General features: G+C 41.2%; 1 protein-coding gene across 1 annotated transcript in view; it reads right to left on the bottom strand.

The window, feature by feature from the left end:
* Positions 1–16418, bottom strand: part of LOC134540915 (fatty acyl-CoA reductase wat-like) — a 43669-nt gene extending 27251 nt beyond the window's left edge. The window contains exons 1-2 of the mRNA XM_063383988.1: positions 16289–16418; positions 12780–12972 (exon numbers count right to left, since the gene is read on the bottom strand). Coding sequence (XP_063240058.1) covers positions 12780–12972; positions 16289–16418 — 323 coding nt within the window. The remainder of the gene's footprint in view (positions 1–12779; positions 12973–16288) is intronic.
* Positions 16419–16625: the final 207 nt, after the last annotated feature.

The following is a 16625-nucleotide window of genomic DNA, read 5'->3' as shown; positions in this document are numbered from 1 at the left end:
GGATATTTTGCTGGCCTAATCCCTGACTGGCAGACAGCGTACCTTTTCCCCCGCCTTCAGTCACGCCTCAAGCCTGTAATATCATTTCTCTTCGTGACCCTAACTGCATAGAGCAGCTTCTGGGCTGCAAGCCGCTACTTCTCAGAGAGCTGCTGAGAGAAGTAAGTCTGGTCACGAATACGTATTAGGTTCTCTCCTCGAAAAGCACGTCATGGACGCTTGTTCTCAGCGTCGATGCACTTTCCCCCCCCCCCTCTCTTTCAGTTCTAAGAATTCGCCTAAGGCCAATGACAGGTCAGAAACCCCAGCAGACAGCGACCGTCTCCCAGGATGCCTTGCATAAAAAAAATGTGTGTGCCAGGATGGACCACCCCACGACACCTAGCGGCAAACTCGCTAACCACCCAGCCAACTTGCCCTGTAGGCCGCCAGAGTGTAGCACTAGACTGCGCCCTTTAACCCTTGGTTTAAGCAGACGGCTTGGGGGAGTCGATTCTTTTTTTATTTCAGACAGCCCTCAACAGGTAGCGCTAAAGTCGACGCAATGCTACCAGCTTCGAGACTTCAATCAGAGTTTTTTTTATGGCCCTCACTCGGGGAACTTCGGGACCTTTCGGTCCGGACACTCAGTCCTCCCCTCCACTTTTGATTCAAGTTTTACTTTTAATTACGAGACACGTTTCTCCGCGGGACACTTCGCGCCGCGACTGCAGACGGACCGTTTGATTATCGGCGAGTCGACGAGACTTTGCAAAACTTCCATCCGGCTGCAACCGACTATGTAGTCGCCTAATTGAGGGATGCTATCCCTATAATCTTTTTCAAGTAGTTTAGTCCGTCTACAATGTAATAGTTATTTTTTTTTAGCTTTTAATTTTTTTTTGAAATGAAGAAATCATCCGCGTCCTGCCGCGCAATTCGCGAGCTCCAGACCCTGGCTGACTCCACGACTACAGAGTGCTGGGCAACTCCCCTGTTTTGGTGAGTGATAATTCGCGACCCCCCTTTTTTTTTTTCCTTAAATTTTTTTTGGGCATTTTCTGCCCCATACAAGTTCTAATCAGTTTTGATTTGGACTGTTGCAGACAGGGTCGATGACGGGGAGAGACTGATTGCTCTCATCTCGTGGCCACCCCCCCCCCCCCTCCTGTTCCGTGGGTCACATTAGAAGAAACTTTTCGACTACCCGACGTGATCGTTTGAAGACCCCGTGTGGTAATGTAAATTCAACATTTCCCCTTCACCTAGCTACGAACTATCTTAAGCGGATGACCAACCCACCAGCGACCAGTGTTTTTCTCAAGGACATGTAGAACGAATAGAATTAATTATCAATGTAATCATCGGATCCATCCAATTTTGGGTGTGAAACTTATAATGCAAATGTTTATATTTCAAACTAAGAATGTAAATTGTTTTAAATAATCGCGGGCTAGCCCATTTTCGTTTCTCTTTTTGTTAATCTTTGAAACTTGTTAAAACCTTTTGTGTGTAAAATAATGGAAACAAAATACTTCATCAGGGCAAATAAAACAGGGAAACTATAGATCAAGTTAATAGTGTAGTTTTTATTTATTGATTTTAACGATCCACCAACTTCCTCCTTGTCTGTTTCTGGAAGTTCCTAAATTTTGTTTGTTCCTCACCTCGTGTCGCCTCTGGTAAATCAACTTATTTTAACTTTTTTTATCCAGCAAGTTTCCAAGGCTCCTTTTAAAATAATTCAATTTTGAGGCACGAGTGGTGTTACAACTTGGTAGCAGAGCGTGGTTTCCTTGGTCTATAGGCATACCTGAATAATATAAGCATATCTAAAATAAAAATAAAAGTAAAAAAAAAATTTTAAATTAATTTTTGATAATAGCAATTTTGTAATAATATTGTAAACTGATCGCTGGTGCACCCTGTAGTTATATTGAGTAAAAAAAAAAAAATTTATAATTTATCTTGAGTTAAATTTCCGTTTGGACTTAGGCTAGCGCGTAGCGCGCGAGACGTCTTTCAGCAAGCCACAGCTGTTTTCCCTGCCACGGTGCAGCCGCAGACACACACAAGGCCACAGACACCCCTCCCCCGTCTCTACGTGCCGGTTATCTCTCACGGCTCACGTCCGTGGCTTCAGGTTCAGTTCAGCGCCCCGTGCGCCCGGTACGACCTTCATAGGGGTGTCCAACCGTAATCTCACCTGGACCCTTACTTTCCCAGTAGCGCGAGACGAATGCCCGCGACGTATATTTTTTTTGTTTTTGTCCAATTAATCCTGGACCATAGCAAATTTTTACGTGAGCAACTGTTCCGCTCACATCCTTGTCCCGACAGCCACATGGGAGCTGTCATGTTTGTTTCCCCCCCCCACCCCTCCTTCTTCGAGCGGCCTCTGCCGCCCGCTTATCTTCGAGGGGTGACCACAGCTGACGTCTTTGTCGTGACGCCGGGCTCTGTTTATCTCCGCCCGCCGTAGTTACTTTATGACTGAGAGTCAAATAAGTTTATAGTTTTCCACTGTTGTCCCGCAGTAGTCAGCTAAATGTGTTTAAATTTTATTATTAAATTTACATATGAACAAATAACTATAAGTTAAGAGTATTAGTAATGGCGTTAGTAGCCTAAAAAAGTAAACACGCACATGATATTTAAATATAGATTTTAATTTACATATCAAGGGCTCCCCCCCATCATAATAATGATTTCAAACTATACTGAAAGACATTTGCCTTATAAGAATTTCACGTCTTACATTATTAAAGTAATAATACTTGAAAACATAATATAGTGATAAAATAATGATAATATAATCAAGCATATTAAAATACGTATTTCCCGAAATTAAGTACCTACGAGGTGACTAGCCTCATTGTAATGTTTATAGTAATCACCGAGAGTGGTGAAATCCTTTCAACCTCTAACGAGGGGTCCACTAAATTAATTTGGGTACGTTTAAGCATCCCGTCTCTAGGCTAGCACACTCTATATAATTTAAGATACTTTAATTTTTAATTTTTCCATATGTAAGTTCAGTCTTGAACAAGCTGCTTGCCGTAAATTGTTTTATTTTTTTTTAACTTAGTAATACTTCTCTGACAGTTTTTTTTAATCTTCATGAATTTTGTTCGACGATTTTATCTATTTAATTTTTGATTAAGTTCAATTTTTTTTAATAATCATAATTCGTAAATTAAGCAAGAATAATGTTTGTAGTTTGTTTTAAATTGATTTAGCGTTAAAACCTTTATGTGATTATTTCTTTATTTTCCTTGTACGTACATGTGATGTACAGCGACGTACATAGATTCTGAGCACAGAAGCTGTCACATCTAGCCATTTTTTTTGTTTCTTTTGCATTCTACCCCAAAATTGTATTTGTTTTACATCGTTATCGATGAGATTGTTTATTTAAGTAAGAGCTACGTGACTTCCAGACGGCAAACAGGTTTCTTTTATGTGTTTTTTTTTTAAATAGGAGCTAGGTCAAGCTAGCCAACGAGCAGCGCAAAAGAAGGGTCCTACGAGCCAACGAGCCGAGACTCGGTCCTCTAGGTGAAAAATCCTATGACCATAGAGTGTTACTGGGTTAGATCCCCAGCACTCACCTTTGGACGGCCTATGTTCAAACCCCCTCTCAGGCAGTGTGAAACCTATCAGCAGTCATGGAAGATCTAACCGCTCCATGATAATTTATAACCCTTTTGATTGATAATTGTTGGTTTATTGCATTTTACCTTTCTTTAAATAATTTAAATTTGAGTGCGAAGAGTCGTTAATTTATCGTTTTGTTTGCAGAAAACTTTCAAATAATAAATATTAGTTAGTTATATTGAACATCAGAGTTGTATGCGCTAAAATTTCTAAATTCGTCGAATATTTAATTTTTTTAAATTCATTCACTCATACGGATTGTTGATCTTTTAGGGTTCCAACCCCAATAATTTATAAACCCGCCAAGGGAATCTTACCCTTAGGCCCTGTGTCACTCTGGGACTGAGGATCTGTTTTACCTTCGGGGAAGCAGCAAATTTGACCGTCTTCTCCATGGCCTGATTGTGCAGGGCAAAGTCCCAATGCCTTCGGCTTTTTATGGAAAGACAATTGTACAGGGGTTCTATTCCCAAATATATTTTGTAAGTTACGGGTTACCATACCCATTTACAGGGGTTACAATCCCCATCAGTCACTGAGTGCTCCAGGACGCATTTCCCTTGTTTCGGCCTCAGTGCTTTTCGGCCCGCCTCACAGTGCCCATCTTTAGAGTTTTGTCACGTGACACCATTCCCAACATCTGAGATCAACTTTCCTCATTACTTCAGTCATCGTTAAGTGTTAATTAATTAATTATAATATACCTTCGATTTGATCAAGATATTTTTTTATATGTAAGTAGTTTACTACAGTAGATCCTGGTACAGGGTAAGTTTCTCGAACCCAGGTTTTTGGTGGCTCAAGTGGTCCACCCTGACTCCGTCTTTCAGGGGGGAAGTATGTGCCGTTAATTAGTAAATTCGACACGATATATTTTAAATTTTTATTATGATTTTAAATTTTTGTGTGGAAATTTTATTTGCTCTACTATAGTGTAATTTTAATTTGTTAGTCTGGTGTACTCCTCTGAGTTAAACTTTGTCTCAGTGCTCTGAAGCCCCTTTCCCATCGGCGTATCGGATATTTTGCTGGCCTAATCCCTGACTGGCAGACAGCGTACCTTTTCCCCCGCCTTCAGTCACGCCTCAAGCCTGTAATATCATTTCTCTTCGTGACCCTAACTGCATAGAGCAGCTTCTGGGCTGCAAGCCGCTACTTCTCAGAGAGCTGCTGAGAGAAGTAAGTCTGGTCACGAATACGTATTAGGTTCTCTCCTCGAAAAGCACGTCATGGACGCTTGTTCTCAGCGTCGATGCACTTTCCCCCCCCCCTCTCTTTCAGTTCTAAGAATTCGCCTAAGGCCAATGACAGGTCAGAAACCCCAGCAGACAGCGACCGTCTCCCAGGATGCCTTGAATAAAAAAAATGTGTGTGCCAGGATGGACCACCCCGCGACACCTAGCGGCAAACTCGCTAACCACCCAGCCAACTTGCCCTGTAGGCCGCCAGAGTGTAGCACTAGACTGCGCCCTTTAACCCTTGGTTTAAGCAGACGGCTTGGGGGAGTCGATTCTTTTTTTATTTCAGACAGCCCTCAACAGGTAGCGCTAAAGTCGACGCAATGCTACCAGCTTCGAGACTTCAATCAGAGTTTTTTTTATGGCCCTCACTCGGGGAACTTCGGGACCTTTCGGTCCGGACTCCCAGTCCTCCCCTCCACTTTTGATTCAAGTTTTACTTTTAATTACGAGACGCGTTTCTCCGCGGGACACTTCGCGCCGCGACTGCAGACGGACCGTTTGATTATCGGCGAGTCGACGAGACTTTGCAAAACTTCCATCCGGCCGCAACCGACTATGTAGTCGCCTAATTGAGGGATGCTATCCCTATAATCTTTTTCAAGTAGTTTAGTCCGTCTGCAATGTAATAGTTATTTTTTTTTAGCTTTTAATTTTTTTGAAATGAAGAAATCATCCGCGTCCTGCCGCGCAATTCGCGAGCTCCAGACCCTGGCTGACTCCACGACTACAGAGTGCTAGGCAACTCCCCTGTTTTGGTGAGTGATAATTCGCGACCCCCCCTTTTTTTTTCCTTAATTTTTTTTTGGCCATTTTCTGCCCCATAGACTGCCTGTATACAAGTTCTAATCAGTTTTGATTTGGACTGTTGCAGACAGGGTCGATGACGGGGAGAGACTGATTGCTCTCATCTCGTGGCCACCCCCCCCCCTCCTGTTCCGTGGGTCACATTAGAAGAAACTTTTCGACTACCCGACGTGATCATTTGAAGACCCCGGGTGGTAATGTAAATTCAACATTTCCCCTTCACCTAGCTACGAACTATCTTAAGCGGATGACCAACCCACCAGCGACCAGTGTTTTTCTCAAGGACATGTAGAACGAATAGAATTAATTATCAATGTAATCATCGGATCCATCCAATTTTGGGTGTGAAACTTATAATGCAAATGTTTATATTTCAAACTAAGAATGTAAATTGTTTTAAATAATCGCGGGCTAGCCCATTTTCGTTTCTCTTTTTGTTAATCTTTGAAACTTGTTAAAACCTTTTGTGTGTAAAATAATGGAAACAAAATACTTCATCAGGGCAAATAAAACAGGAAACTATAGATCAAGTTAATCGTGTAGTTTTTATTTATTGATTTTAACGATCCACCAACTTCCTCCTTGTCTGTTTCTGGAAGTTCCTAAATTTTGTTTGTTCCCCACCTCGTGTCGCCTCTGGTAAATCAACTTATTTTAACTTTTTTTATCCAGCAAGTTTCCAAGGCTCCTTTTAAAATAATTCAATTTTGAGGCACGAGGGGTGTTACAATTCGGTTAGGCGACTCTTCGGTTTAGTAATTGTGACACAGCGTTGTCCCACGCAAGTACTGTCGTAGTTCTGGTGGAGGTGTCCAATTACCTAAACTGTTGTAGTAATCTGCCCTTTTTTTTCCAGACTTTATGTATGGTACCCAGTGCATACCATGACTTGTCTAATGGCACACTCACGAGTCTTTGGTTCGCTAGGTAAATTATCACGCCATAGAAGGATGAAGTGGGTGGAGTGCCTGGGGGGGGGGAGGGGGTAGCGACGACTCTTATAATCCGGCCAGGCACGCGTGGCATGTCTTATGTCAGCGGGCGGCACGTGACACCAGTGGCCGTGCAGGGCCGCCAGCCAGCTCCAAACCTGGCGCGTGTCGCGGTCCTGTCTGTGTTCGTAACAATATAGCTATTCTCATGTAAGTCCATTAGATCAAAAAGGTTTTTGTGAAATTAGACCAATTGTATTTTGTCTTCAAATCCAGTTTATATATAATGTTATCCACAGTTCAATTTTTGAATTTTTTTTTTAACATTTGAACTAATATTTACTAACGTTTTAAGTGAATCCTAACATTAAAAACAAAGATATCAAATGTAAAATTTATTATTTTAAATGGTGTAGTTTCATTTGTTGAAACCTAAGTATATATTACATTATCATTGTTTTTATACAGCTAGGAAATGAAAAAATAAAATAAAATGAAATTTCTTCTAAACAAGGTTTAGAAGAAATATTTTCGTTGCTCTGGAACTATACCCAACTGATCCATAGATGAACCAAATTCATCAAACTGGAGTTTACGAAAAAATTATTCTGCCGTGTACACAACCAACAGCCAAATGGTGATAAACACAAGATATGTCGTACAAAACACTGATAGACATGATAATTCTGACGAGTAATTCAGTTTATCTATTTTCGTTATAAATAAATGCGAGGAACATTAGAGTAATTAGTTGAAGAAGGAACTGTGGCAAAAACACGACTTTCCTTGGATTTTCTTTAATTGCTACCATGCACAATGAAATAATGAAGTTCCAGAATTTTCGGGTTTGCCATGTTTACGCCAATACCAAGAACGATGAATAACTGAAATTCTGGTTTTTTGGAAAATAATGTATGTAGAGCCGATTACAGCCAAGCTGTAACTGGTGCATGCATCCATTGGCTGATAGTCTGTCTTGTAATGATTTTGCTGGACACTATAAAATCACAGAAGAGGTTGAATTAAAAAAAATTGCCCCTCTTTCATTTTCTTTTTTATTTTGATGTGGGTATGCCCTTAGCTGAGCGTTTATCAGCAATGACCATGGTAAACTCACAATTCTGTTCAACCTTGGACTATGGCTGTGACAGGCAGGAATGCGACAGCTCAGAAGGAGAAAGGCAGGGAGTGGCCAGGTTGGCATGATTACATCGTAACTGTGTGAAGCTTAATTTTTTTACAGCCTATTGTCTGTGCTATAGTGGTTAAAATGCCCAAAATTGTGGGTGAAATTTAGTAACTGCATTGTAGAAACTGTTTTTTTTTTTAAAATGTGTGTTTAATGTCTGTCAACCATCCTCAGACATGCTCAAGCACTATTTCCAAAATTTTTAGGGCGTGAAAACATGTGGAGACAGAAAAAATTCGTGGATTAATTTCGAGATAAGCTAAAATTCAAATACAAATATGTACTCAAGTGCTTTTGCTATTTTCACACTGTTTATCTGGACGACTCTGGGCAAACGAGAAACCCTCAACCAAAGAAGTATCGAATCGCAGGCAAACCGGTTGTAATGACTCACAAGTCAGCAGCCAATAATATGCAATTATTTTCCCGAGTATACAGAGGACTGTGAAATCTAACATGAATGTCATCGAAACCCCAAATTTTTCCAGTTCCTAAAAATACGGTGTTGGCGAAGTGTAGAAGTGACTTGACAGCATGGCATCTCCTTACAATCAGCTCCGTGGATAGATGATACTCACTTGGTCATTGAGAGGTAAAGTAACTTGAGCTAAATGTCACAGCATCCCATCTCCAAACAATCAACTACATGGATCGATGACACACATTTTGGCATGGTGAGGTGAAGAAGTGGCTTGGGCTGCATTTCACAGCATGCCATCTCCTTACAATCAACTCTGTGAATGGATAACACTCACTTTGGCTAGACACGGTGAAGAAGTAGTTTGAGATACACATAACAACATTCCGTCTCCTTAACCCTACAGTGCATGACATTTTAAATTCAATTGAAAAAATTTTCTAAAGTAAATTTATGTTTATTTATCATCAGAAAAATATTTTAAAAAATATTGGTTACAAACTTTAGTTTTTTTTAATAAAAAAATGGTTTGTATCATACATGATACAGTATGCATAAACACTAGTAGTGACACATTAAGCCAAAAATCTTATGGTACAATGCATACAGATACTTACAGCCTACATAGAGCAATAAGATATTGGCAATAAATTGAGAAACCTCTTTCACACATTGGCTCAACTCATTGTACAGTCAAATGATCGTTGTCACTGAGAGATAACAATGCGAAAAAAATAAATAATCCTGGACTGTGAATGCAGGAACAATAGGGCTATGTACCAGTCAGATGTATTTTAATAGAAAATCATACTATTTTACATACTTCAAGTACAGCATACAACAAATACATATTACAAACACACATAAACGTGTAGTTGTAGGTCTGTTTCCAACAATACCACTGATTTTTCTAAAGTCAAATGATTGTTGTCACTGACATATGAAAAATTTAAAATCCCATCACACTGTGAATATGACTGCAATGTTTGAACGATATGTACTTTGATCAAACAAATTACAATAAAACATCACACTAATTAGGCTACAATGCTATACACAAGACTCATATTACAAATAACTAGTACAGAATAGTCAAACAATCTGTTTGCAACAATACAACAGACTTGTAAAATGTCATGTGAGTGTTGTTACTACGCAAAATATAAATCAAATAGCACTGCAATTTATGAATATGATTGCAATACCAGGCAAATAATGTGGAAACAAATAATCCTTATAAACATTAGTTTGTATGAAAATTATGAAAGCAATTTCTTTCTTTGCAGAAGCAAACATGAACTTTACATTTCGTGCAAATTACAAAAGTTAGAGAGTGGCAAGTAGGTAATTTGCATCGCTGTCTTGTGGGAGTCCACTCTGGTAAATGTCCATATTGGTCATGCCGAATATTTGTAGGTGGGATCACAGTAGTTGGACCTTTCTTTTTCTTCATTTCATAGCATTGTGCAATGCTGGGCCTTCCTCTCCTCTGTGGCATGGTGACTTTTCCAATTTTACATAATGTGACTGCTGTTTGGATGCGAAATTCTGCCAGTTTCATGTACCCTGTGTCTTCTCCTCTGCTTGCCAATACTCTGCGATAAAGTAGCCATGCATTGATCAAACACAAGTCAATCAAATGGTAAAACAACCGAAAATACCACTTTTTTGACCTCATGATGATTTTGTATCGGCCCAAGATTCCGTCGAGTAGATCCACCCCTCCCATATGTTTGTTATACTGAACAATGATGTCAGGGCAACTTACTTTCACATTTGTTTTCAATTTTCGGTCATACCTTTCAACAGTATGTACAGGCTGGGATCCTGCAAATGTGGACAAAAGAACTACAGTTTTGTTATCTTTCCAGCCTACATTTGACACATCTACACCATCAATGTTCCCAACGTACTCCTCAGTTGTTCCTCTGGGAACTTTCTTCATATGGTCATCTGATGACAACTTGCAATTTGGCACCCTGTTTCTTCGGATGGTACCGAGACTCTGTATCCCTTCTTTGGCTAAGTGTGTGACAAGTGGCAAGGAGGTGAAATAATTGTCACAATAAACTTTGTGGTTGACATGACGTGGGACCTCCCTACACAAGCGGACAACCACATTACTACTAGCTCCAAGGTCAGGCTCTTCCGGCAATCTTTTGGCAGCATCATTTTCGTTCCCCGTATACACTTCAAATTTATATCCATAACCAGACATACCACATAGGAAAAACAACTTGTACCCCCACTTGTGGGGTTTGGCAGGCATATATTGCTTCAAGTGATGTCGTGCCTTAGTAGCACATATTTGCTCATCTACTGACAAGCATTCCTCAAATGGAACTGACAGAAATCGTTCCCCAAGGTGATCAACAATTGTTCTTATTTTGTGTAAACTGTCATAACCCTCTGATTGGCGATCAGTGATTTGAGCTGCATTGCTGTTGAAGTGTAGATTAGATCGAATTTTTTCAAATTCATTCAGTGTCATTGTGTCCTTTATAATCTGAACTCCCACTGTGTCATTCCAATACATCCTAATGTTAGGTAATGTGATGACAGAAGTTAGGATAACAATGCCTAACCACCGAGAAACTTCATCCTTTGAAACGTTTATTGGGCGGTTGACATCTTTTGTAGCACTATACAAATTTGTTTCTGAAACTATCTTTCCAATAAGCTCATCAGTGAAAAAGTACTTGAAAAATTAGTATGGCGTCTCAAGATCAGTAACATTGGATGGAAGGGAGCTGGTCCCAGTAAACTCTTTTTGCTGTAAAGATAAAGACAATTCTTTTTGTCTCCACACAATTCTTTTGTAATCACTGATGTTGTCTGGACTCGAACCGGGTAACACCGAGTTATTTGAATCACTTTCACACGATTTCCTCTTTTTTCCTTTACTTTTTGCCTCGTTAGAAGAATGCCTTGCATTTTTTACAGTCGACACACTTGATGCTGGCTGATTTGGTCAACTTTCTGGGTTACAGTCGCTAAACATACTAGGAAGTCCTGCATTAGATGTAACCGGCAAATTGAGGTCCAAAACTTCATCATCAAGTACTGCAAGAGTATCTTGAAAATCAGTACTCACCATTGCTGTAAGAGAATCTGTTGTGCCCACTGCCAGAGTTGTTGGAACAGAAGCTGGTCTTTCTGTTAAATGATGGATAGAACAAGACGAAGTCGAAGGCAAATTCACTTTACACAAATTACGATTTTCTAATTCTGAAACACTTGCATTATTACCGTGGTCTTTTTTTAAAGTTTCTACAACTCTTCCACCTATATTCACTTCATCAATGTCACTGCTGTCTTCAAAATCGTCCTCACTGTCCGAAGGAAACTGTGTAATAAGCTGCTGAAACTCTTCATTTGATATCTTCCTTTTACTACCTTTGTCAACATAATATATCGACATATTTGCTTATTTTTCATAAAATTAATCTGACAGTTAATATTATTTGTAAACTATAAAATAATTACTAAAACAATTCATAATTTTTTCCACTCAAACAGCTCCAACAGTATTCTAACAAGTCAAAACAATAACAGCAATCACCTATATTAGCTGCAGTAGTGCCATCTAAAATAACTGCATGTTGTATCACCTGAGATACAAACACATTTTCGTGTTTATGTAAAATATGTAGTTGTTGTCGGTGTAAATGTAAGTAACAGTAAAAAACTTAAATATAATACGATGATGAAATAATTTTTTTATAGCATAAATTTATTATTAACTATTTCAAACACATCAGGCGAAATTGCGATTTCATACTTTAATCCAAAATCGGGAGTCTCTACTGTTCCGTTTCGATGTAGAATACATGCTGCCATCTAGCGTGGAAACACGCAACTGCGTGAATGAACAGTATGTATCTCCGATGATACAGTATGCAGTGCGACTTACAAACGCCAAAATAAATATGAACGAAGCTTTTTATTTCATGTATCACTCATGATACATTATGCACTGTAGGGTTAAGATCAACTATGTGGAATGATTGACACTCACTGGGACATGGCGAGGTGAAGAAGTGGCTTTAGCTCTTATATCATAACATGCCGTAGCCTGACAATGAACTCCGTGGATGGATGACACTGACTTTGGCATGTTGGGTGAAGAAGTGGCTTGAGATACATGCCACAGCATGTTGTCTCTTTACAATCAACAATGAAGATGAATGACACTCACTGGGACGTGGCGAGGTGAAGTGGTTTGAGCTACACATCACAGCTTGCCGTCTCCTGACAATCGACTCCCCGTGGATGGATGCCACTCGCTGGGACGTGGCGAAGTAATGAAGTGGCCTGAGCTACACATCAGAGCTTGTCGTCTCCTGACAATCGACTCCCCGTGGATGGATGACACTCGCTGGGACGTGGCGCGGTAATGAAAAGGCCTGAGCTACACATCACAGCTTGCGGTCTCCTGACAATCGACTCCGTGGATGGATGACACTCGCTGGGACGTGGCGAGGTAATGAAGTGGCCTGAGCTACACATCACAGCTTGCCGTCTCCTGACAATCGACTCCGTGGCTGGTCGACGCTCACCTGGGTGCAACGAGGTCCAGCTCCTTGCGGTCAACAGCCTGAAACTCGGCCAGCAGCTCCTTCACGTCCAGAGGCAGTGGGTACAACTCCTCCTCGATCCTCTGGCGCGTACAGTTGCAGTAGGCCGTCGAAATGTGCACGAAGGCCTGTAACACGCGCCACCGCCATAATACATTATGTCCATAAAATAATGTCCAAGGTTTAAATTTAAATTGTTACGAGCGTGGGAGGCAAGGCCGCGATGCTCGCTAGGTACATGAGCGGCCTGGCGGCCCTGTTCGGCCAACGACGACATGCGCGCATACCTTCCGGGATTAGAGCGGCCCCGCCTCGCAACCCCCATGCTCCCGCGCCCTCCTTCCTCGGTGCTGTAATCTATAACTTAGCGGTCTGGGCATTCCGTGGGCTTACTGAGGCCGCCGCATGGAGTGGCGTAAATAACGCGCCTTTGTTCTGGATGCGTCGGTTCGGCTCGGGATGACGCGACACGTCACGAACACTCCAGTAAGTTCCAGAAAGAGGGCTAAATGGTATAAAAGCGGCGACGCCGATCTCCGAGGGAGTTTCGAGTGAAGGTCCAAGAGGCGAGTTGAGTGAAGTGTGAGTTCGATGATCAGCACAGACGCGAAGCGACGGGATCGTGTGTGTGTGACCGAGTGGCGCGTGACTGTGAGTATGGACAGGTTCGGGGTAGGGAGCCTAGCTTCAGTGAAGAGTGTGATCTGTGGACTGAACAGATACATAGTGATTTGTGAACAGACATTAAGTAGGGATGATGATTTAATTAGTAACATTAATATTAGATGCAAATAAAACTGTATAAAAATAATTGGGCTATCCTTGAACCCGTTTTCCCCACTCTTAACAGTATCAACTGTAGCGTGTTGAGTTTTGGATTAAGGTTACAATTTAAGAGTAACTCATCAGTTTTAGACCAGAACATGCTCGAATACTGCTTTGTTGTTTTCACGCTTGTGGCGCCACTTACGCAAAAGGCGACTCTTGAGTGCAAAGTGTTTTGTGTTCTGCAATTTGCTGAGAGTGAATCTTTAATTGCGGTTCTACGGGCGTTTCGTTTAAAGTTTAAATGTCAAAGTCCCTGACCGTTGGATTGGTCTAGTGGTCACGACGACAGAGCTCTTTTTCGTTGGCCTCCACGTTCACCTGATATAATGCCAGGGTTTTTTTCCTTCTGGAGCTTTATAAAATATCGTGTCTACGTTCTGCCGCTACCTAATGATATTTTTAGAGTTCTGACACAGAATTGAAGAGGTTAGTGCTTCCATTACTCCAGACGTGTTAACCAAAGTGTGGGAAGAATTGGATTTTTAGGTGGCTATAACGTTTAGGCTATACTTTCAACAATTCCAAGAAAAGCAGATTTCAGCAAGAATAATCCATTATTAGAGACGGAAAAAATTCGCGGTTTCGATGACCTTCAGGATAGACTGCACATTCCCCTGCACACTCGGGCAAATAACGCAACTTCATTGGCTGCCGACTTGTGAGTCGTCTCGGCTCGATCCTTCTGTGGTTGAGGGTTTATAACTGGTTGAGATGTGTCCAGATGAACAGTAAGCCAATAGCAAAAATCATCTAAGAGGTATATGTATATGAATTCTAGCCTATCGCCGAATGAATCCGCGAATTTTTTCGGTCTGTATCCATTATCATTTATCTTAAATGCACCGAGCACAGTCTTGTGTTTATTTTCTTGTCCAGGCGTCATCGCAATCGGTTGATGCACATTTGCTTGAGTCCTTGTGCGCATACGAGTCTCCAACTTCAACCAGGGAGTTAAAATGTCTCCAGTTAGTTCCACAGTAGGCGCATGGACTTCACCTCGACAGGTTTTCGCGTCTCGTCTCAGATTGTCAACACGAGTAAACCAAACATGGCACCTATACAACGGCACGCAGACGTAGACGGACCCGTATACGTCTTCAGCTCGGCAATGCTCAGATAAATTGCGTAAAGACGCAATCCCAGGCGACCGGGGAGATCATCATCGCTATAGCGAGCCCCTCCGCCTGACTGCCATGTTGCGTCAAGCGAGTTCCAGGCCGCGGAAAGCTGCCCACTACCTCTAGTTGTGTGTGTTTGTATATTGTCTGTGTTGAGGGGAGTGAAAGCAAGTGAGTTGAGTCCCTAAAGTGTGATTTAGGTGTGGTGTTTGGAGGGTGGTGAGCTAGGTGAAGTGATTTTTTAAATTTATTTTTTTAAAGCTCGGCAATGCTGAGCTCTTCCGTTTACGTCGCTCCGTGTGACCAATAAAAGACCCGAGTACTTGGTCGAGGTGGTAGCCGTGTTTGTTAATGTTCTACATGCGTTAACAACTGTTTCAAGCACAGGGTTATCTAGTGTTCTATTATTACTTTGTCGTTCATTTTGTAATATACGTGTTAATACTGTACGTGAAATATATCATCACTACATTGTATAAAACAAAGTCGCTTCCCACTGTCTGTCTGTCCCTACGTATGCTTAGATCTTTAAAACTACGCAACGCGTTTTTTTTTAAATAGATAGAGTGATTCAAGAGGAAGGTTTATATGTATAGATACATGCATAATATAGTAGAGAAACACTGCTAATTTTAGAGGTTTCTAATGTGATGTAAATAAACACATATTTTTTTGCGCTTACTTTGCAAACGCTGGCTGAACCCTGCGAGATAGATCAAAATAATGTACTACAGTATTGTACACCTTAAAAAGGTCTTCAAAAAGTTTGCGATGGTATATGTTTATCTCTTAGGGATAACCCACAATAACCAAATTTTAATCCTTTACTTTTTACGAGAAATAATGGCTTATTTACGAAGCGATTTTAAGCAATACTGAGAGATTGGCCTACAGCCGTAATAATCAAACTAAATTGAGAGAAAAAATTATTATTATTATATCATTATTATATAAAGACAATCTGTAGTATTTTTAGTATCAGCTTTGCACCTGTGCGAAGCCGGAGCGGGTCGCTAGTTTTAATGGGGACGTACCACAATGCCGAAATACCACAACGCCGAAATACCACAACGCCGAAATGCCGAATTGACCACAACGCCGACAGCTAGAAAACTGCTGTGTACCACAACGCCGAATTACCACAACGCCGAAATACACTAACGCCAAAAAATATCATTGCAAGACTGCCACAAAGGTTAGGTTAGATTAGACTAGGTTAGGTTAGGTTAGGCTAGGCTAGGTTAGGCTAGGCTAGGATAGGCTAGGTTAGGTTATATTACGCTAGGTTAGGTTAGGTTATGTAAGTTTAGGTTTGATTGTGGTATTTCGGCGTTAAGGTACATTTAAGAAACACACACAAATTCATTCAGTTGTTATTTCGGCGTTGTGGTACACAGCAGTTTTCTAGCTGTCGGCGTTGTGGTCAATTTTGAAATTCGGCGTTATGGTATTTCGGCGTTGTGGTAACGACCCGTTTTAATTAAATTAATATTTCATTACCTTGAGATGCAATCTCATTGGTGGCCATTTGTTAAGTTTCCGTGCCTTGTGGAAGCGCCAGACGCGATGGTGCAATGTCCCGGGAGATCAGTCTCAGTATGCGCGCCGTGGTAGAGAGGCCTAGGCGCGGGGACGCTAGGGGCGACACTGAATGGCCCATCACGAGTATCTTCATCTCTACGCGCCAGGCTGGCGTTCTCGTCGGAAACGCGCCTCTATCGGACTTCAAAATATGACCTTTTAAAATTTTTATTTTTGGAATATTAACGGTAGAAGCCTTTTTGACGTGATAACGTCTGGTAAATCGACGAACGCCGTCTGCACGCACGAAAAAATTGACACGTTCCGCCTGAGCCGAGCGTGCAAGAACCGGCCAACCGCC

The sequence above is a fragment of the Bacillus rossius genome, chromosome 17, assembly GCF_032445375.1.
Source record: "Bacillus rossius redtenbacheri isolate Brsri chromosome 17, Brsri_v3, whole genome shotgun sequence".
In the NCBI taxonomy this organism is placed as follows: Eukaryota; Metazoa; Arthropoda; class Insecta; order Phasmatodea; family Bacillidae; genus Bacillus; species Bacillus rossius.
The sequence above is the reverse complement of the archived record's forward strand: the minus strand, read 5'-3'. Positions and strand labels throughout refer to the sequence as shown.